This window comes from Mauremys reevesii, linkage group 6 (genome assembly GCF_016161935.1).
Source record: "Mauremys reevesii isolate NIE-2019 linkage group 6, ASM1616193v1, whole genome shotgun sequence".
Taxonomy (NCBI): Eukaryota; Metazoa; Chordata; order Testudines; family Geoemydidae; genus Mauremys; species Mauremys reevesii.
The window spans coordinates 33,431,662-33,454,907 of record NC_052628.1 but is presented as its reverse complement, the minus strand read 5'-3'; the positions used below and the strand labels follow the sequence as shown (position 1 = coordinate 33,454,907).

Below are 23,246 nucleotides of genomic sequence, written 5' to 3'. Positions count from 1 at the left end.
TCTCAGGTAATTCAGAAACACTACAGGCTGTGTTAGGAAAAATAAAACCTCATTTTATATTTAACAAAATAATTTTTTTTTCACAAGATCGCTGTACATAAAGATTTATCTTCCTGTAGGTCCTCAAATGCAGTGGTTCCCAACTGTGGCCCATATACCACTGGTCTGCAGAATACTTGCTGGTGGGATGTGGAGAGCTGGCTGGTCACATTTCTAACTTTGCTTATCTCTGTCTGTTAATTCACGTTGAAGGGCAACTTTAAATTTACCGAACTCTCCATGTAAGTAGTTGCTATCATTGCCACAGGGAAGTTACACAGTAATGTTAATGAGAGTGGCAACGTGATTCATGAGACTCTCTTTAAGATGCATTCCACACTGTGGAAACTTTAAGACATCTGTACTAGGATATCTGGAAAAGCTTTGTTTTATTCATTTATGCAAAATTCCTTATCCTACTGACATGTTTCTCTCAGTAATAATGTATCATAAGGTAATAACTGGAGATATACCAATCTCCTAGAACTGGAAGGGACCTTGAAAGGTCATTGAGTCCAGCCCCCTGCCTTCACTAGCAGGACCAATTTTTGCCCCAGATCCCTAAGTGGCCTCCTCAAGGATTGAACTCACAACCCTGGGTTTAGCAGGCCAATGCTCAAACCCCTGAGCTATCCCTCCCACCATATCTTTGGTACCCAGAAATTTAAGGGTTGCCATATTGCTGTTGCAGCACGCTCTGATTTTGTTGCTTTTCAGAAACTCCTCCATAACATTTCAGTTGGTTGGTCTGCCCATCTTGAATTTTTTTTTTCTGGGGACAAGGACCCAACAGTATCCAATAAGCCTTTAGAACTCCCCAGATGATGTAAATCTGCTGTATGAATCAGTACTCCAAAGGCCAAACTGTGCCCCTTTACTAGAACACATCTTTGTAGCACATAAATTAGAATTTAGGAACTAATTTCTTCATCTGGTATGTGTGGAAGAATTGCCCATTTTCAAAGGGTCCTGTGAAGCTTGCAATTGAAGCTGTATATTCTGTTTTGAAGGTTTCCCTAGGTAAAGTACATGTAGACCAAAAAGATGGATCAAACGAACCCTGGAAGTATGTGTATTAAGAGCCTCAGCAGCCACACTCTTAACGCTTCAGCCTTTGTGCTCTTGTCCCATTAACTTCTACTGAGACTTAACCAATTTGGTTGCTGGTTTCTGACTTTCACAAACACTAGTGTTTAGAGACCTGATGTCTTCAGATACAGTTTTAGAGCTCTTTCTTCAAGCCAGTGATACAGGCTCTTTATTTTTGAAGGATGAAAGTGGATGACCATTTACTCTTAACACTGAAATCATGCTCTGATTTATGTAAATGGAAGCCATTTCAGACATTGTTTTAAATCCCAGCTCACCTCCCACCAAAATTAAATGTAATGTCAGAAGGAAAGAGAATCCCATTTTTAAGAGGAGCACCCAGCAGTGATCGTTCTGATCTAGTACTAGTGGTATCTGATATTCAGCATTACTACAGATTAATAGGAGCTGTCTTGCTATTATATGAAAGACACACCCCCAGGAACAAAGCTCTGTATTTCTCATTCCTATTTAAATTTCAGTATTTAGACTGATGCAGAAGATAGAAATAAAAGGAAAAGGTTGTAAATCCACATTTATGTAGATGAACTCATTATAAAATTCACAACAGGTAAAAGCAATGAGCAATTACAGCCTGTTCATGAAATTTTTGTCGTGCCAAAATTGTACACTGTGCAGTGTTCAGCTTTTGACCTGAAATAGTTAACTTTAATTTTGTACTTTTAAGTCTGGAAAATACTTTTACACTTAATTTTATATTGGACACTGTATCTTGCAAGCAGGTTTTTAAATGTGGATGTGTATTAACAGTCTCTACCTAGTCTTCTGACTATTACTATACATACAAAGGCAGACTTTTTTTCTTTTTTTACACTATGGTGCACTTTAAGAAAAAATAAAGGCATTATTAAAATAAAACTACATTTAACACTGACATTGCTGTGTGCCCATTTTGATTAATTGCCAAGACTGGCATGCCTCAGATGGGGAAAGTAGAAATCTTGTATGTTGTTTGTTCAACAGCAGGGAAGATGGAGAGTTAAGAATAAGCATCTTTTGTGCACCAGCACACTTTGAATGTCTGCTCAGTGCAAATTAGCTAGTTGCTTATCTCTTTATTCCTACAACAACTATAAATGTCTTTTTAATACCATACCATAAATTAACCATGGCTTGGTAATATTCTGTCCCAGCTGCAGCTGGGATCTCTTGGTGATCCTTTATGTCTAAATAGTCAACCCAGACAAAGCCCCAATCCTTGACAGTGGCCAAGGATTGCAAGGCACAGCCTGGGGGCAGCAGAGTAGAAGAAGCCACCTTTTGTGGTCCTCAATCTTGGGCTGGCTGTGTGCCATTCTAGGAGCCTGGCATAAGTTACAGCAGCCTGAGGATCACACTAAGGTTGATTGTCAGGGGTGGCTGAGACATTGGAGTGTGTGGCTGGGGATTGCTTATTTTGGCATTTGGGAGAGGGCTGGCACAGAGGTGGTTATATGAGTAGTTCAGCACCAGGGGACCCCACTGCAGTTTGTATGGAAGTGAGTCTCCTATGGCTGGGTATAGAGTCCTTCTGCACTAGCGGCGCAGCTGAGGGTTGAAACCTAAATCAGCCTTTTGGTGTCTGAATATCATGTGCATGATGATGCAAGCCCTCTTTTTGACTTCAGTAATAGCTGTCATGCAGCTCTCTTGTGGGTACAGAGCCCAAATCATTGTCTATTCTTATACCATTCACATTGTTGCAGGGCCTGAACCCTATTGACTTAACTGAAAATAGGTTCCCAAACTGATTGTGGTCCATGAAGACCTGACTGAACATGTGGTACTCTTCCTTGTTTCTAGTTATTTAGCCTTTTTTAATGCAATTAAGTAAATTTCCTGATATTATCTTTCTGTATAATCAGTTGCTTGCTGTTGCTGCCATTGGGACTGTCTGCCATGTGAACTCCGTTCCTCCCAATCTCTTCGCTAAAATGTGCTCCAATCTAACGGGCAAACATTTTGACAACCTTGTCTTAACCATTTATGTCTAACTTTACTACTGCACCAAAAGTAAATTTGACACTAAAAATGCTGCTATTTCAGTTTTCATTGGCTATAATAAACTTGCAATTCATTTTAAATACAACAGAATGCATTGCTGAAGTCCCTATTTTAGGCATCATCCCATTTCAATTAAGGGTCAAGCAGAAACTTACATTTTCTCATAAACTTGGTTCATGAATCAGAAAACTGCACTTTGTGGGGAGGGATGGGAAGAGTTTTTGAAGCCAGAGTAAATCTTAACTGTGCGCTCAAAACAATAAAATAAGTAAAAAAAAGATGAAGCTATTGTTCTACAAACCTATTCTCAATATTTGCTCCCTCATTTATCATGGTTTTTGCAGGCTAAACCATTCTCTAAGGGAAAGTAAGGATTCTCCATTTTCCTTGTATTGAATCTAAAAGTAGTTTAAACATGTCTGTTCTTGAGAAACTGCTACCATGTGAGGGCCCAGTCCCGAAGGGTGCTGAGCCTCATCTCCTGTTGACTTTAGCTTCAAGCTGTTACCAACACAGCAGAGAGCAGCTCAGGATGGAGCCCTTGGCAATTTCACATTTGCTTTAAAGAGATCTTTGCAAGTAAGGAATGCAATAAAAACAGCAGTACTTTAGAAACACATTTCTTCTGCAATGGATTGAATATAAGTAGATAACACTAGAGCTGTGATAATGATAATGATTAGAACAATTTGACTTCCATCTTGTTTTATGGACTTAGATGTCTTCCAGGCAGTGCACTACCTGTAATGGTTACATTTCTTTGTTGACGATTACAAACTTACTGGCTTTTAAAGCAGTAAATGAGCAGCCTTTGCTATTTTGTTTCAGATCACACCTCTTTTTTGTCTTTTCCCTATCAAAACTTATTGCTTATGGGGACACTGTCAAAGTGCAACTTGGGTTTTTTTTCGTTTTTGTTTTAAGTTAAATAGGAACAGGTGCTACACCTACCCGTTAAAACTTTGTAGTCACATTTTCCTAATTATAAAATATTTTTCTGAATGTGTGAAGTAATGCAATAAAAGGGGAAACTGAACTGAGCATGCAAATTATTTTTTTCAGCTCTAGTGATCTTCATTGTTTAAAATCAAATGATTTTTTAAAGGTCATTCCTTTTAAGCATGCTGTCTGCCCTCTGTCAGGTAGATAGGAAGGGAGTGCATTTCAAATCTAGGTGTGAAAGCACATACACAATAATTGTGCATCTCTGTACTCAGTGCAGTAAAAATTTAGCTTAAAATATTGATATGTCAATGAGTTACTAAGTAACAAACTGACTAACATTTTCTTATTGGGTTCCAGAGGCAAGACTATTAAATACTGTCGGGTGACTATACAGGCATCTAGACAACTTCAGGCATAAGCCACAGACGCTTTCTTGTTAATGAAAATGTCCAATGCAGTTTCAAGACATCTGTAACATTTGACAGTGAATGTAAATACGAAATGGAGTTTAATACTGTTTGTATATTCAGAGTAATTAGGGCTTGCAAAAACTAATATTGATTTTTTGTATGCCAGCTCTAAACAATTCACATATAACTAGAATTTAAACTCACGAGTGCTGCTTAAGCCTCCTCTATATAGAAACATGTTGAAATCGCATTCCAGTATTAATCCCTTTGCAAGCTACTGTTTTGTTTATTGTTCTGTAAGTGTTGTGAATTGTGCTGTCAACAATTTTTATTGTAACCTTGGATGTCTGTCTCCTCTTTACTGTATTGTACCTGAACGTTGCTTTTCTATCAACTATATTTTATAAAGTAAAAAAAAAAAAATTCCAAACCTGCCATTACTCTGTATTTGCATTTGTCAGTGTTGTCCTGAGGCTAACTTTTTATGTATGGACATTGAACACAAAGCAGTTTGCCTTTTTTTGGCTTTATACAGTTGTTATGCAATTATTGCATGTTGGCCACTGTACCAATAAGCTAAAATCAAAAAAACTTTCCAGAGAGATTTAAGAGGCTGTGGAAGAGTCAGCCAAGGGTGAGGGGGAGATGTCTTTTTAACATGAGATTGAGCAAAAGCATGTGAGTATATATTGGAGAACTGGCTATACTGGTGGGCACCGAACTCTTTCTAGTTGCTTATATCATGCCTTTTACCACTCTGGTACTATACGACAATGGCAACTGGTCGGTGAGGCAGTGTAGCTTAGTGGAAAGAATCATGGGCTGGGAGTCAGAAAACCTGTGTTGTACTCGTGGGTTTGCTATTGACTAGATGTGACACTGGGGGGGGAGTTACATAATAAACTAGGCATGGTCAGGAAAGAATATGCTATTGTCTGATAGTTAGCAGAGAACTTGTGGGAAGTTTGAGGATAGAGTTCCAGGCAGCCTTGTTTGTGACTAAGTTTAGTGGGGGTAAAGATGTCAATCAAGCCTCTACTGGAAAGCTACAGCCCTAATTATGAGTAACATGTTACAGACAGATATGCTTGTTTTCCAGCATGCTGGGCTTCTCCCATGCAGAAATTTATAATAGTCCAGGTAAAATCTAACTTGTTCTGATCTATGTACGATGCATCCTTAGCCAAATTGTGTTCTGACAATTGACTTCATGTATGACCAGTGGTTTGGTGTGGGTGCAAATGGCTGTCATTTAGGACAGAGTGTGGCCCATTGAGAGAGTGCAATAAAGTGGAGCAGAAAAAAAAAAAAAAAGCTGAAATTGTACTTCTAACAGTATTGAGGACATACGTAAAATACCTGGAATGGGAGTGAGTGTAAAGAGGAGTGTAGCTCTTTGTACAGATACAGAGGAGAATATATTGAACACACTAGTAATGAGGAAATAATTTATTCATAAAATTTTGTTGTTTGTTTTTAAAAAGGGCGTGCTCTTAAAGTTAGACCCAGTGTCCATGTGCTAAAACATTTACCCACTTGTTCTGCATGTACTTTATTTTCCCTGCAAATGAAGTGATGGAGACACAGAAAGCAGCCTAAAGAGCCATTTGCATGTTCAGTCACAGTTACAGCACTTGCAAATGTAAAATTTATATCTATGTATGAAAGACCACAGGCTTCCCTTCCTTAAATTACCTGCCCATTAAGAATTTGGGACTAAATAGATAATTCGTTGTGGCTGCAATTCTATTGACTTTTCAAGACTGATAAAATCTCAGCATACCAGGGCTTGCCTTCCTTAGCCATCTTTTTCTGCTTCTTGGGGTGGTGGGGGGAGAATCCTCTTATGTTAAGATAAAACCTTAAACAATGTATTTTACTATGACAGTGTCTATTGCCATGGCAGGTAGACATTTTGCTGTATATATCATGAGAATGGAAACTAGGAGCAGAACAAAAAGCAATGCCTCAAGTTACAGGTAAAATAAACCTATCTTAAGACTTAGTTAACATGGGGAATGTAATCTAAAGAGTCTATATGAAGAGATGTTTCAGAGTAGCAGCCGTGTTAGTCTGTATCCACAAAAAGAACAGGAGTACTTGTGGCACCGTAGACTAACAAATTTATTTGAGCATAAGCTTTTGTGGGCTACAGCCCACTTCATTGGATGCATGTAGTGGAAAATACAGTAGGAAGATATATACACACACAGAGAGAACATGAAACAATGGGTGTTACCATACACACTATTAGGAGAGTGATCAGTTAAGGTGAGCTATTAGCAGGAGAGAAAAAGAACTGTTTGTAGTGGTAATGAAAATGGCCCATTTCCAGCAATTGACAAGGAGATGTGAGGAACGGGAGGGGGGAGGGAATAAATATGGGGCAATAGTTTTACTTTGTGTAATGACCCATCCACTCCCAGTCTTTATTCAAGCCTAATTTGATGGTGTCCAATTTGCAAATTAATTCCAATTCAGCAGTTTTTTGTTGGAGTCTGTTTTTGAAGGTTTTTTTGTTGTAATATTGCAACTTTTAGGTCTGTAATTGAGTGGCCAGGGAGATTGAAATGTTCTCTGACTCTTTTTTGAATGTTATAATTCTTGACGTCTGATTTGTGTCCATTTATTCTTTTAGGTAGAGACTCTCTGGTTTGGCAGTGCCCCTCTGCCATGTACATTGGCCAAACTGGACGGTCTCTTTGGCAGCGGCACTCCAGCTTCCCGCCTCCACCCTTTCAGCACCCCCCCCTCAGTGTGTCCCAATATTTTGTTCATGTCATCTGGTCACCCGAAGCTGCACTGGCCTCTTTTTATTTTGTATATCGGTATCGTCCACTCTCAAGAAGCGATGCAGCTCCTAGGAAGGGTGTGAAACCAGTTTGTCTTCATCTGGATCAGAAGTTAGTGGCTATGACCCTGTTCATTAAACTGAGTGCTGGAAACTTGAACCTACTTATTTAAACAGTTACTGGAACCCACAGAACTGAAAGTGAATGGGGAGTGACGGGAAAGGTTAGCTTTCCACAGGAAATACATGCTGATGTAGAATACTCATCGAGACAGTATAACAGTGCCAAATTTCAGGAAGTACAGATTTGGCTCCATTAACGTAATTGTGGAAGAAAGGAAGCCTCATTCCTCTACTCCCAGGCTCCAGGAAAAACACTTAACTAGATGCTGGGGCAAATAGTCCGGCTGAAGTTCAGTGCTCAAGTAATCTGAGTCCAGGCCCATTGTTTGTAAAATAGGACTGTGCTGAATTCTAACTCCAGGGGCATATTGCAGCTTCTCGTGTATGGCCCATGTAAGTCATGATGAGAGAGGTCACACCGGGCCAGGGCCAGTATCTTGGAACATGGGTCACATTTCAATAAAATCAATGCAGAGGCTAGGGCATAGGGTGGTGATGATGCTTATGGCGGTGATGTCTTTATCCTGTAATCTTTGCAGAGGAGGGAATCTTGTCTCCTATTTGTTACTAAAGTGATTAGACATCTTGGGCTCTAAATCAAATAATCTAAATAAGATGGCCCATTCTGCTGGTGGTGGGAGTATAACAGTGAGAAATTGAAGCGAGACAAATTCAGCGTGGAAATAAGACACACCTTTTTAACAGTGAGAGGGGTTAACTGCTGGAGCAATTTACCAAGGGCCATGGTGTTTTGCTAAACTATTATGCTCTAGGAATTATTTTGGGGAAGTGCTGCAGCCGGTATTATGCAGGAGCCCAGCTTAAGATGAGACCTGTGGTCCCCGCTGGTGTTGGCATCTATGCAAAAGTTTCTGGTCCAAATCAGGCAGTGCAGCACTTTGAATGTGGGGCTCCTGGCCATTGGGATTCTCATTTGTCATAAGAAAGGGCTGCTCTGGCTTAGAGCCCTACCACCAGGCAAGGGTTCATGGCTGAGCACACCAGGCAAGGGTTCAGGGCTGAGCACATCAAGCCTCTAGCTGACCTGTCCCTGAGTCACCTAAATAACTTTGAGCCTCAGGGCCTAAGCCCTCCCCCATTCCTCGTCTCGTCACTCGGGACTAGGTGAGATGCTGCCTTGTGAGATGCCCTTTTTAGGCCCTGCACAGGCCCCGTACAACGCACAGAGATCCTGGGCACCTAACGCCTGGCTAGGAATTCCCTTCTGTGACAGGGTGATTAGGTGTTAGGTGCTACAAGGCCTTTGTATGTAGCATTAGCCCAAAATCTTTAATGCACAGAGGGGAGCTGACTGGGTTGTGCATGCCCACCCACCCACCGGACCATAAAATGAGAAGGGAGCAAAAATACAGACTGCCATCTATAAAATCACCCTGATGCATGCACGGGCGTGTGCGTGCCCAGGCCTACTCACTTGGTCAAAGCACCTTTTCAATTTGTTCCCCAAGCCTTAACTCCCATTGGCTCACAATGATGATGCTGGTCGTGCCATATGGAGGGCAGGCCATACAGAATAGTGCACTAACATTAGAGCAGCTGGGGGGGCGGGACAGACAAGTGGCCCCTCCCAACTACATTTTTGAACCCAAAGAGCCAGGAACCAGCAATTTTCATGCCAGTTATGTACTGGTAACACCAGCCATAATAGGTGGCCCCATGGACTTGCTGTTTTCTTGCATTTGTTCAATGAGCCGGTGGGCCTATTGCCTCCATTGCCAGTAGGTGGCAGTGTTACACTCAGCATAGCACTTGACTACCCCAGCTACATTATTTACAATTATCCATTTTACCCTTAGTATTTTGTTCCATTTGTTTTAGTTAATTGCGCTCCATGTCAGTGGAGGATAAAGAACTTTCACATACACAACCCAGCCCCTGCCTGATTGTATAAGTGTATTAAGGTCCCTGCCAGCAGGCAAAAAAAAAATGCCTCTTTAAAGCAGCTCATGCTGCGGGCAGCTTCCCAGTGCACAGAGTTCAGGTCTTTTCCGGGTGGCACCAGGCAGCCGCTGGCCTGGTTCAAGGAGGCTGACTCATGTCTGTTCCTGGGGGCTGACTAGCAAACGTGGAGACTGAGCACATGGCGCTCTGGCTCAGACAGGCTAATGAGCCGGCATGATCTGGCAGGAATAGCTAGCTGTAAATATTCTCATGCATGTAAGGTCCCTGCTGGGGCGGCTCCACTTTTGGCAGCATGACTCACTCTTCCTGCAAGCGTGGCTGCAGCTTTTTCCCTTGTGGGCCACGTTTCCTACTAGGCATGACCTGCAGATACGTTGTTGAGGGGGGAGAGGTCACACACAAACTCTCTCCCTTCGCTGACCAGGGCCCCGCCAACCATGCCTGGGCAGAGCTGGGGCCAGGAGGCGGCTGCTTTGAGACAGGCTGGGGAGAAAAGCAGGGGATTATGCAGCTAGGCACAGATTTTTTTTTTTCCTCCAAGTACAGCGGTCACCCTCTAAAAAATATCCTTGGCTGCCAGGTAACACAGTGGAGCTTGGGTTATGACACAGCCCCAGTGAGCGTTGGTTGTTTAGCATGTAAAAGCTGACCCTGGCTATGGGGCACTGTACAAAGAAGCAGGGGTAGCTGCTGGCCGGGGAAGGGATTTTGCGCCGGGGGGAGGGGGGGGGCGTTGCTAGGTGCCTGGCGGATAGGGTGCACCCATACATCATCGCCAACATGGAGTTGTCAAGAACAAATCATGCAACACAACCTCATTTCCTTGTTTGCCAGGGTTGTCTGTCTGGCTAGTGGCTAGAGCAGAGGTTGGCAACCTTTCAGAAGTGGGGTGCCGCGTCTTCATTTATTCACTCTCATTTAAGGTTTCGTGTGCCGGTAATACATTTTAACCTTTTTTAGACGGTCTCTTTCTATAAGTCTATAATATACAACTAAACTATTGCTGTATGTAAAGTAAACAAGGTTTTCAAAATGTTTAAGATGCATCATTTAAAATTAAATTAAAATGCTGATCTTATGCCGCCAGCCAGCTCAGCCCGCTGCCAGCCTGGGGTTCTGTTCACCTAGGCCGGCAGCGGGCTGAGCAGGGCCTGTGGCCGGGAGGGGGTTCAGGGCAAAAAGCTGGGGTGGTGGGGTCAGGAACAGGGCAGAGGGCTGGGGGGGGAGTGTAGGGCAGAAGGCTGGGGGGGTGGGGGGGTCAGGGCAGAATGCTGAATGTGGGGAGGGGTCAGGGCAGAGGTATGGGGGTGCAGGGCAGAATGCTGAGTGTGGGGGGGAGGTCAGGGCAGAGGTATGGGGGGGCGCAACGCAGTAGGGTGTGGTGGGGGGTCAGGGCAGAGGGCTGGGAGTATGGGGGCTGCAGGGCAGAATGCTGAGTGGGGGGGGTCAGGGCAGAGGTATGGGGCTGCAGGGCAGAAGGCTGAGTGTGTGGGGGGGTCAGGGCAGAGGTATGGGGGTGCAGGGCAGAAGGCTGAGTGTGTGGGGGGGTCAGAGCAGAGGGCTGGCGGTATGGGGGGGTGCAGGGCAGAATGCTGAGTGTGGGGGGGGGTCAGGGCAGAGGGCTGGGGTTCTCAGCTCGTGGGGGTGCTCCCAGCCCCCTGCCCTGAGCGGCTCAAGGCAGGGGGCTGGAAAGGAGGTGCCCTGTTCCACCCCCTTCCCCCAGGCTCCCTCCCTACCTCTCTCTGCGTCCTGTACAGAGCTATGCACACTGCCACTCTTCCCCCTCCCACTCACAAGGGCCATCAGCTGATTGGTGCAGGGAAGGAGAGGGGGTGGGGCAGGAAAGTACCATGCTGGGGGAAGAAGTGTGGGAGGGGGAAGCTTGGCTGCTGCAGAACCAAGCTTCTGCCTCCTGTCCCTGCAGGGGAGAGCGGTGGGCGGGGGTGCTGAGTTAGGCACTTGCGTGCTGCTCAAAATCAGCTCGCGTGCCATAGGTTGCCAACCCCTGGGCTAGAGGGAAAGCTGTATATATGCTATAGCTTGAGTTTAGTAAACCTTCTGACACGCTCACATGCAAACTGAAGACCTATGGGCTACATGAAATTACTATAAAGTGACTGCATCATTGATTGAAAGACTATACTTAGCGTGGCTATTAATGGTTTGCTGTCAACTGAGTGGCCGTAGCTAGTGGGTCTTGCAGCAGGTCTGTCCTGGGGCTGGTTCTGTCCAACATTTTCATTAATGACACGGCGTGGCTAGTAGACATATAAAATTAGCATCTGACACCAAGCTGGGAGGGGTTGCAAGCACTTTGGTGACCAGGACTAGCAATCAAAATGACCTTGATAAACTGGCGAATGGGGCTGTAATTAACAAGCTGACAAGTCAATAAAGACAAATGCAGAGTATTTCCCTTAGGGAAAAAAAATACAAATACAAACTGGGGACTAACTGGCTAGGCTGTAGTAGTGCTGAAAACGATCTGGAGGTTAAAGTAGATCACAAAATGCTGCAGTTGCGAAAAAGGCTTATATTCTGGGGTGTATTACATAAAACAGGGGTCAGCAACCTTTCAGAAGTGGTGTGCTGAGTCATCAGTTATTCACTCTGATTTAAGGTTTCGCGTGCCAGTAATACATTTTAACGTTTTTAGAAGGTCTCTTTCTATAAGTCTATAATATATAACTAAACTACTTTTGTATGTAACGTAAATAAGGTTTTTAAAATGTTTAAGAAACATCATTTAAAATTAAATTAAAATGCAGAGCCCCTCCCCCGACCAGTGGCCAGGACCCGGGCAGTGTGAGTGCCACTGAAAATCAGCTCACATGCCACAGGTTTCCTATCCCTGACATAAAACATGCCTGGTTAAGACTAGCAAGGTAATTGTTCCCTGTACTTGGCACTGGTGAGGCCTCAGCTGCACTGTTCTGACCAATTCTGAATGCAACAGGTTAGGACAGATGTGGCCAAATTGGGCGAGGACCACAAAGGATACAAAGTTTAGCAAAAACCTGACCTATGAGGAAAGGTTAAAAAAATAACCTGGGCGTGTTTAGTGATGCGACAAGACAATTGATAGGGGACCTGATCACAATCTTTAAATATGTTAAGGACTGAAACAAAGCTGACATGTTGGCTGAAGTTAGGACAAGACATAGTTTAAGCTGCAGTGACGGAGGTGTAAATTACATATTAGGAAAAGCTTTTAACTAGCAGGGTCGTTAAGCTCAGCAACAGGCTCCCAAGGGGGCTTGTTGAATCCCCATCCATTGAGGTTTTTTAGGAACAGGGTTGGACAAACACCTGTCAAGGCTGCTCTAGGGTTACTTCGTCCTGCCACTGTGCAGGGGGCTGGCCTAGACAATCACAAGAGGGCCTTTCCATTCCGGGGATAACAGGAAGAGGCTCCTGCCCAACCCGCTCTTAGGGGATGGGAGTCCCATGCAGAAGGTGACCATGCATCTGGGAGTGTGGGATGCTCTCAGAGTTCAGGACAGGTGCTGCAATCCCAGCTGGGTTGGCTAAATGAATTCAGCCTGCAGCACTGATTGGCCACAGTGGGTTTTTTTTAAATAGAAGCCTGGCTTTGGGATGAAATAGTCATAATTAGGCAGCTAATTGAGGGATGTGTTTGCTAACAAGTGCTGAGCAGCTGCTACTGCCTCCACATCTACCTGTTAAGATCCTGGCCCTACTCACTGCAGCTGCTGGGAGTGGGCAGGAGCCTCCTGTTCTCCCTAGTGACAGATCCTCCAACCTGCACCAGCCTTTGGATCAGGCCCAGAGATCCCACACCAGCACCCCCTCCCCATCTCCTTCCCACACAGAAGACCATCCCCTTCCTACCTTCCAACTCAGAGCCCTCTGACTTCCCCCGCAACTTTCCTTTCCTTGCTCACCAACCATCTCCCAGTGACTCCCCATATCCCCAACAGGTTCATCACAGATTTGACTGGCTGCCCTTCAGGCTCTTATCCGTCCCTCTTACCCACTAGCCACCCATTCCTGCTGCTATCCTCTTAGCCTTCCTAACACTCACTCAGCTGGGTTCCCTCCCAGCCTCTCACCATTCAACTTCCTTGGCATCTGCCCATCCTCCCTAGCTCCCACCCTCCTTCCCTGCCACCCAACAATGACGTCCCTGCAAAGTTTTCCAAATCATTGTCCAGGCAGCTGTTGGCTCCCGGAAGTGCTCCACAGTGCACCCATGCTAATTGTGACACCACTCACCTAAGCCCATGCCGGCCGGCACAACAGGGCCCAGGATTACCATGTTGAGAATCAAGTTGCACTAGCACCTTCTCCCCATATGAAGCCCTGCCCAAAAGAAGTCATGGAATAGGCAGGCCAGACACAAGAAGCCCCCACCCATTGCCATGCTGCCGGAAGGGGAGCAGAAGTCATAGGCCAAGCACCCTCTTCCCAGTCCAGTGAAACAACAACTTGGGGCTCCTGGCCTCTCTAAAGTGGCAGTAGGCCTGTGCCTTCTCCAGCAGCCCCACTCACTTATGCCGGCAATCCCAACCACCCCCACTGGGGAGCAGGCCAGTGCATCCTGCCGTGCAGGAATTGCCCCTCCCTGTCCCATCTGCAGGATATCGAACGCACAAAAGCAGCTGAGTCTGGAGATTCCATATGAGATTTCCCACGCACCAGCTTGCCACAGATGTGCATATCTATATTTAGCCTTGATGGTTTGCTTTTGCCATCAGCCAATGCATCACAGGTCACAGAGCTATGCTTTGTTGCCTCCCCTTTCAGGCACTAATCTTTTTAATTTAGCACACGTGTGTTCAGTTCTGGACAATGCCCACAGAGCTTATTTCCTACCCTGAGGCGCTGGCAGTTAAAATGAGGTATGGCTGGAAGCCCAGACCCATATGGGAATAATTTAGAAGGGATGTTTTGGTTTTGGTTTTAAACAAGCAATGTTTAAAAAAAGTCACTGGGGTCTGGAGTTCTTGCAAGACACAGGATGTTTACAAGGGACTTGAATGAAGAGAGGGGTGTCAGTAAATGGGTTTGAAGAAGATATTTCATCCACTGGAATAAAAGAGACGAAAGCGCAATGCTGAGTGTGGGCAGGAGGCACACCCCAGCCTTCAGCCTAGCGTAACTGGTTGAGCCGAGGATGTGGGCACCAGTGACAGTAGCTCAGGCTCAAGTCTAGAGGATCTAAGATCCTGTCTAGAAATGCAGGACTCCTCTGCTGACCTGAGTGCTAGAATCTAGTATAATGCTGGACGGTGCTTACTGTTAGGAGAAGCAGTTCAAAGTTAATGTTGTGCTGAAGGGGGAGCCTCCCAATGTAAGGAATCAAAGAGAAGGGCTGGTGACTGCAGCTTCAGAGGATGCCTTTGGTTAGAGGTGATAAGTCTGGTGCTCCTGGGAGATTGCATGAGAACACAAACTTGCAGAAGACCAGGCTTTAGATAACTAACAACGACCAGCTTAGCCTCTTGTAAGTGGTTTGGTGTCTTCCTGTTGATTTAATTTCTACAAGCCCTTGCATGGGGGTTTTGTATTCCTTACTGAATGACGGTGACTTCCATTTGTCTTCCTGCTGGACCTGTTCCTTCTGTCCATGAGACTCATGGATAAAAACCATACTAGGTGGGTCATATATAGGTCATAATACATGTTCCAGTGGGTCTATTTATTTAGTAGTATATATTAGGTCATTTGAATTACAAAAACTAGTCCGTTGCTGTTCACATAAAATATACAGAATAAGACTGTCACCGAGATTGCTGTGATGGGGCATAACACCATATCCCAGTTACACACAGACAACAAGCATGGGTGGAGAGTGATCTGGAGAGGCTAAAACATGGTGACATCTGACTTCCAGTGACAATGCCATTAGGAGTTGTAATCTCTGGGTTGCATTTAGTGTACTATTTATCATGGCATGGGTGATTTGTTCCATAGGCTGTGGAGTGAGGAGGCAAATTGTGCACAGCTAGACAGACCTATGGTTGCCTTTTTATGTGAGTTATGTACACACAGCCTGCAACAAGTGTGCTGCCTAAACTAGCAGCACACCCTTTCAGGTGGAAAGTTGGGAATGGCCAGTGCTAATGGCTAATAGAAGACAAGCAACTGTTCGCATTCTCGGATGGCACAATAGCTGAACCCATTTCTGGTGAAGATAGACTCATATGCAGTTTCACTTCCCGCCTTCAGCAACTAATATGAAATGTTATGTTGGGGGGCTGGGTGAAACTTTGATAGAGCTGATGAAATAACCAGTCACCCTTCCTCCAGGAGAAATGTAAAAGCAGTTATGCTCCTTTATGGACTAGATAGCAAAAACAATAGGAGCCTCTGCCCAAAACACAGGCCTCAGGCCAAGCTGGTTAGGAGTCTGAGCTAGGTGGGTGGAGGGCTTTCTCTAGGGGCTCACCAGAGGCTGGGTATTGTCTGGTGGAGCTGTGTGAGTGGGAGAGAGCAGCACCAGAAACACCGCTGAAGGCAGTGAGGTAGCACCAAAGACTGCTTGGAAAGCACTTGTAGCAGGCCCTTGAGAGAAAGTAAAGATAAAAAGCTTTTTAAGAAGAGTGCTGGCTAGAAAGAGGCATAGAACGGTGAGCAAAGTAAGTGTTTCCTGATATTTTATTCCTACTGTGTTCCAGGGAAACAGGACTTTGTACATTCTTTGTAGATAAACAGGGTTGCATAAAAAAATTAAGTGACCATCCTCAATCTCCCCTCCTAATCTGCCAGACCCCCAAAATTGGGTAACTGCTTGGTTTATAAGGGGTGACAGAAGCATAATCTAGACACCTCAGCTAGATATAGTAAAAAAAGTCTCCAATGAAGCAGATCAGTTGCTAAAATGTATTGCTTTATTTGGTACATTAGTGACAAGAAGTTCCTCTGCTTTGTAATTCTAGTGTTGTGCAATCTGCTATAAAATCAGCTTTTCATCCTGAAATATTTATACTTCTCCCTCCCTTGCCCTCTCAAATAGCTTCGATAAGTGATTTGTCTCATTTCCATACTCACCAGTGCGATGAATAGTTTCTATGGGTTTGTCTACACTAGAATTTTTTACCAACAAAGTAAACCAGGGGGATGGAAGGTTAATTGGGATGCATTTAAAAGATGAGTGCACTCACCAGATTGTGAGAGGGGGGAAGGGAGGGTTGATGGACAAGTGATGGAAGGAATGGGGTGAAGGAATGGCCTGCTGATTTTCCAACCCACCTCCCTTAATTTATTTAACCAGGGGAGTGATGAGAAGTTGCACCTATCAGAAGCTTTCAGTTGCACATGGCCTCCTGGGATGGCACAGTTGCCACCAAGAGGCAGTCAGGTTGGGTCTGGATTGACTTGGTAAGCCTGCCTCTGTTCCTTCCCCTTTGCCCAGCCTTGGCCCTTATCTATGGCATACTCCAAGTTTTTCCTTGCTTCAAAAGGCCACCACCCATACCTTTATGCCACCAGACATGCTAGAGCTGTAGACACATACACTCCTCTCTCCACAGGCCAAGAAAATCCAGACCCTTTCTCCAAGAGCAGGGATTCTCACCCTTCTTTTTTTCTGAGACCCCACCCCGCAAAAGGCTACAAAAACTTCACGACCCACCTGTGTCACAACAACTGTTTTTCTGCATATAAAACCCAGGGCCTACATTAGGGGGTAGCAAGCAGGACACTTGACCAGGGCCAGTGGTGAGCTGGAGCAGATTCCCACAGGTTCCCAAGAACTGGTTGCTAAAATTAGACCTCCGTGGAGAACCGGTTGTTAAAGGGCCAGGGGGTGGGCAAAGAACTCCTTTCTGTGGGCCGGACCATCCTGTTGCTCGAAGGATTCCCAGCTGGGGAGGCTGAGGCTCCCCAGTCCCGTCCCCCCGCTTCCACCCAGCTACAGTGGGACCAGCCTCCGGCACCAGCTGGGCAGCTCAGCTGAGCTCCTGAGACATTCTGCTGCTTTGAGCTGCCGGCAAGGTAAGGGGGGAGGGAGCTGCAAGCTCTAGGGTTGCCGGGGGGAAAGTGGGGCAATTTGCCCAAGGCCCTGCAGGGACCTCGGATCCCACGGGTATGTCTCCCCCAGGCCCGGCCCCTCACCCACTCCCCGCCCTTAAATCAGAACTTTTTAAAGTGAACCAGTTGTTACGATTTTCGCAGCTCATCACTGGGTAGGGCACTTGGAGCTAGGTTAAGGGTTCCTAAGGGTTGGGCACTTGGAGCTAGCGTTAGGGTTCCTATGGGTAGGGCACTTGTAGCTATGTTAAGGGTTCCTATGGGTAGGGCTTCCCTCCCTAGGGTTAAGGTTCCTACGGGTAGGAATTCCCGCCCTAGGGTTAGGGTTCCTATGCGTAGGGCACTTGGAATTAGGGTTAGAGATCCTATGGGTAGGTCTTCCAGCCCTAGGGTTAGGGTTCCTATGGGTAGGGTTTCCCGCCCTAGGGTTAGGATTCCTATGGGTAGGGTTTCCCGCCCTATACTTAGAGTTCCTATGGGTAGGGCACATAGAGCTATGCTGAGGGTTCCTATGGGTATGGCTTCCCACCTTATGATTGGGGTTCCTATGGGTAGGGCTTCCCGCCCTAGGGTTAGGGTTCCTATGGGTAAGGCACTTGGAGCTAGGGTTAGGGTTCCTATTGGTAGGGCACTTCGTGCTAGGGTTAGGGTACCTATGGGTAGGCCTTCCCGCCCTAGGGTTAGGGTTCCTATGAGTAGGGCACTTGGAGCTAGGGTTAGGGTTCCTATGGGTAGGTCTTCCCGCCCTAGGGTTCGGGTTCCTAATGGTAGGGCACTTGGAGCTAGGGTTAGGGTTTCTATGGGTAGGGCAGTTGGAGCTACCGTTATGGTTCCTATGGCTAGGGCACTTGGAGCTAGAGTTAGGGTTCCTATGCGTAGGGCTTCCCTCCCTAGGGTTAGGTTTCCTATGGGTAGGGCACTTGGAGCTATGGTTACGGTTCCTATGGGTAGAGCTTCCCTCCCTAGGGTTAAGGTTCCTATGGGTAGGGTTTCCCACCCTAGGGTAAGGGTTCCTATGGGTAGGGCCTACCGCCCTAGGGTTACGGATTCCTATGAGTAGGGCACTTGGAGCTAGGGTTAGGGCTCCAATGGCTAGGGACTACCCCCCTAGGGTTAGGGTTCCTATGAGTAGGGCACTTGGAGCTAGGGTTAGGTTCCTATGGGTAGGGCTTCCCGCCCTAGGGTTAGGGTTGCTCTGGGTAGGGCACTTGGAGCTAGGGTTAGGGTTCCTATGGGTAGGGCACTTGGAGCTAGGGTTAGGGTTCCTATGGGTATGGCTTCCCGCCTTATGGTTAGGGTTCCTATGGGTAGGGCTTCCCGCCCTAGGGTTAGGGTTCCTATGGGTAAGTAACTTGGAGCTAGGGTTAGGGTTTCTATGGGTAGGCCTTCCCGCCCTACGGTTAGGGTTCCTATGGGGAGGGCACTTGGAGTTAGGTATAGGATTCCTCTGGGTAGGGCACTTGGAGCTAGGGTTAGGGTACCTATGGGTAGGCCTTCCCGCCCTAGAGTTAGGGTTCCTATGGGGAGGGCACTTGGAGCTAGGGTTAGGGTTCCTATGGGTAGGGCACTTGGAGCTAGCTTTAGGGTTCCTATGGGTAGGGCACTTGTAGCTATGTTCATGGTTCCTATGGGTAGGGCTTCCCTCCCTAGGGTTAAGGTTCCTACGGGTAGGGATTCCCGACCTAGGGTTAGGGTTCCTATGGGTAGGGTTTCCATCCCTAGGGTTAGGGTTCCTATGGGTAGGGCATTTTGAGCTAGGGTTAGGGTTTCTATGGGTAGGGCACTTGGAGCTAGGGTTTTGGTTCCTATGGGTAGGGATTCCCTCCCTAGGGTTAGGGTTCCTATGGGTAGGGCACTTGGAGCAAGGATTAGGGTTCCTATGGGTAAGGCTTCCCACCCTAGGGTTAGGGTTCCTACAGGTAGGGCATACCGCCCTAGGGTTAGGGTTCCTATTGGTAGGGCACTTGGAGCTAGGGATAGGATTCCTATGTGTAGGGCTTCCCGCCCTAGGGTTAGGGTTCCTATTCGTAGGGCACTTGGAGCTATGCCTAGGATTCCAATGGGTAGGGCACTTGGTGCTAGGGTTAGGGTTCCTATGGGTAAGACACTTGGAGCTAGGGTTAGGTTTCCTATGGGTAGGGCACTTCGAATTAGGGTTAGGGTACATATGGGTAGGCCTTCCCGCACTAGAGTTAGAGTTCCTATGGGGAGGGCACTCGGGGCTAGGGTTAGGATTCCTATGGGTAGGACACTTGGAGCTAGGGTTAGAGTTCCTACGGTTAGGGCTTCCCACCCTAGGGTTAGGGTTCCTATGGGTAGGGCATTTGGAGCTAGGGTCAGAGTTCCTACGGTTAGGGCTTCCCACCCTAGGGTTAGGGTTCCTATTGGTAGGGCACTTGGAGCTAGGGATAGGATTCCTATGTGTAGGGCTTCCCGCCCTAGGGTTAGGGTTCCTATAGGTAGGGCACTTGGAGCTATGCTTAGGATTCCAACGGGTAGGGCACTTGGTGCTAGGGTTAGGGTTCCTATGGGTAAGGAACTTGGAGCTAGGGTTAGGCTTCCTATGGGTAGGGCACTTCGAATTAGGGTTAGGGTACCTATGGGTAGGCCTTCCCACACTAGAGTTAGAGTTCCTATGGGGAGGGCACTTGGGGCTAGGGTTAGGATTCCTATGGGTAGGACACTTGGAGCTAGGGTTATGGTTCCTATGGGTAGGTCTTCCCGCCCTAGGGTTAGGGTTTCTAATGGTAGGGCACTTGGAGCTAGGGTTAGGGTTCTGTGGGGCACTTTGTAGCTATGTTTTAGGTTCCTATGGGTTAGGTTAGAGTTCCTATAGGAAGGGCAGTTTGAGATTCGGTTAGGGTTCATATAGGAAGGGCACTTGGAGCTAGGGTTAGGTTTCCTATCGGTAGGGCACTTGGGGCTAGGGTTCGGATTCCTATGGGTAGATCTTCCCCCGCTAGGGTTAGGGATCCTAATGGTAGGGCACTTGGACCTAGGGTTAGGGTTCCTATGGGTAGGGCACTTGGAGCTAGAGTTAGGGTTCCTATGCATAGGGCTTCCCTCCCTAGGGTTAGGGTTCCTATGGGTAGGGTTTCCCACCCTAGGGTTAGGGTTCCTATGGGTAGGGCCTACCGCCCTAGGGTTAGGGTTCCTATGGGTAGAGCACTTGGAGCTAGGGTTAGGGCTCCAATGGCTAGGGACTACCCCCCTAGGGCTAGGGTTCCTATGAGTAGGGCACTTGGAGCTAGGGTTAGGGTTCCTATGGGTAGGGCTTCCCGCCCTAGGGTTAGGGTTCCAATGAGTAGGGCACTTGGAGCTAGGGTTAGGGCTCCTATGGGTAGGGCTTCCCTCCCTAGGGTTAGGGTTCCTACGGGTAGGGCACTTGGAGCTAGTGATAGGGCTCCAATGGCTAGGGACTACCCCCCTAGGGTTAGGGTTCCTATGAGTAGGGCACTTGGAGTTAGGGTTAGGGTTCCTATGGGTAGGGCACTTGGAGCTAGGGTTAGGGTTCCTATGGTAGGGAACTTGGAGCAAGTGTTAGGGTTCCTATGGGTAAGGCTTCCCGCCGTAGGGTTAGGGTTGCTCTGGGTAGGGAACTTGGAGCTAGGGTTAGGGTTCCTATGGGTAGGGCACTTGGAGCTAGGGTTAGGGTTCCTATGGGTATGGCTTCCCGCCTTATGGTTAGGGTTCCTATGGGTAGGGCTTCCCGCCCTAGGGTTAGGGTTCCTATGGGTAAGTCACTTGGAGCTAGGGTTAGGGTTTCTATGGGTAGGCCTTCCCGCCCTAGGGTTAGGGTTCCTATGGGGAAGGCACTTGGAGCTAGGGTTAGGTTTCCTATGGGTAGGGCACTTGGAGTTAGGGTACTTATGGGTAGGCCTTCCCGCCCTAGGGTTAGGGTTCCTATGGTTAGGGCACTTGGAGCTGGGGTTAGGGTTCCTCTGGGTAGGGCACTTGGAGCTAGCGTTACGGTTCCTATGGGTAAGGCACTTCTAGCTATGTTTAGGGTTCCTATGGGTAGGGCTTCCCGCCCTAGGGTTAGGGTTCCTATGGGTAGGGTTTCCATCCCTAGGGTTAGGGTTCCTATGGGTAGGGCATTTTGAGCTAGGGTTAGGGTTCCTATGGGTAGGGCACTTGGAGCAAGGATTAGGGTTCCTATGGGTAAGGCTTCCCACCCTAGGGTTAGGGTTCCTACAAGTAGGGCATACCGCCCTAGGGTTAGGGATCCTATGGGTAGGGCATTTGGAGCTAGGGTTAGAGTTCCTACGGTTAGGGCTTCCCACCCTAGGGTTAGGGTTCCTATTGGTAGGGCACTTGGAGCTAGGGATAGGATTCCTATGTGTAGGGCTTCCCGCCCTAGGTTTAGGGTTCCTATTCGTAGGGCACTTGGAGCTATGCTTAGGATTCCAATGGGTAGGGCACTTGGTGCTAGGGTTAGGGTTCCTATGGGTAAGGCACTTGGAGCTAGGGTTAGGTTTCCTATGGGTAGGGCACTTCGAGTTAGGGTTAGGGTACATATGGGTAGGCCTTCCCGCACTAGAGTTAGAGTTCCTATGGGGAGGGCACTCGGGGCTAGGGTTAGGATTCCTATGGGTAGGACACTTGGAGCTAGGGTTAGAGTTCCTACGGTTAGGACTTCCCATTTGGAGCTAGGGTTAGAGTGCCTACGGTTAGGGCTTCCCACCCTAGGGTTAGGGATCCTATTGGTAGGGCACTTGGAGCTAGGGATAGGATGCCTATGTGTAGGGCTTCCCACCCTAGGGTTAGGCTTGCTATTGGTAGGGCATTTGGAGCTATGCTTAGGATTCCAATGGGTAGGGCACTTGGTGCTAGGGTTAGGGTTCCTATGGGTAAGGCACTTGGATCTAGGGTTAGGTTTCCTATGGGTAGGGCACTTCGAATTAGGGTTAGGGTACCTATGGGTAGGCCTTCCCACACTAGAGTTAGAGTTGCTATGGGGAGGGCACTCGGGCTAGGGTTAGGATTCCTATGGGTAGGGCACTTGGAGCTAGAGTTAGGGTTCCTATGGGTAGGTCTTCCCGCCCTAGGGTTAGGGTTCCTAATGGTAGGGCACTTGGAGCTAGGGTTAGAGTTCCTATGGGTAGTGCACTTGTAGCTATGTTTAGGGTTCCTATGGGTAGGGCTTCCCACCCTAGGGTCAGGGTTCCTATGGGTAGGGTTTCCCGCCCTAGGGTTAGGGTTCCTATGGGTAGGGCACTTGGAGCTAGGGTTAGGGCTCCAATGGCTAGGGACTACCCCCCTAGGGCTAGGGTTCCTATGAGTAGGGCACTTGGAGCTAGGGTTAGGGTTCCTATCGGTAGGGCACTTGGGGCTAGGGTTAAGATTCCTATGGGTAGATCTTCCCCCCCTAGGGTTAAGGTTCCTAATGGTAGGGCACTTGGAGCTAGGGTTAGGGTTCCTATGGGTAGGGCACTTGGAGCTAGAGTTAGGGTTCCTATGTGTAGGGCTTCCCTCCCTAGGGTTAGGGTTCCTATGGGTAGGGCACTTGGAGCTAGGGTTACGGTTCCTATGGGTAGAGCTTCCCTCCCTAGGGTTAAGGTTCCTATGGGTAGGGTTTCCCACCCTAGGGTTAGGGTTCCTATGGGTAGGGCCTACAGCCCTAGGGTTAGGGTTCCTATGGGTAGGGCACTTGGAGCTAGGGTTAGAGTTCCTACGGTTAGGGCTTCCCACCCTAGGGTTAGGGTTCCTATGGGTAGGGCACTTGGAGCTAGGGTTAGGGCTCCAATGGCTAGGGACTACCCCCCTAGGGCTAGGGTTCCTATGAGTAGGGCACTTGGAGCTACGGTTAGGGTTCCTATCGGTAGGGCACTTGGGGCTAGGGTTAAGATTCCTATGGGTAGATCTTCCCCCCCTAGGGTTAAGGTTCCTAATGGTAGGGCACTTGGAGCTAGGGTTAGGTTCCTGGG

The 23,246-nt window shown here is 47.4% G+C and overlaps 1 protein-coding gene across 3 annotated transcripts in view; it reads left to right on the top strand.

Annotated features, from left to right (window-relative positions):
- Positions 1–4,921, top strand: part of IL6ST (interleukin 6 cytokine family signal transducer) — a 60,757-nt gene extending 55,836 nt beyond the window's left edge. The window contains exons 16-17 of one of the 3 annotated variants that reach the window (XM_039543833.1): positions 120–281; positions 4,435–4,921. In XM_039543833.1, coding sequence (XP_039399767.1) covers positions 120–263 — 144 coding nt within the window. In that variant the 3' untranslated portion in view covers positions 264–281; positions 4,435–4,921. Of the gene's footprint in view, positions 1–119 lie in introns of all 3 variants that reach the window. The other 2 variants (XM_039543832.1, XM_039543835.1) reach the window with 2 other exon arrangements.
- The last annotated feature ends 18,325 nt before the right edge of the window (positions 4,922–23,246 follow it).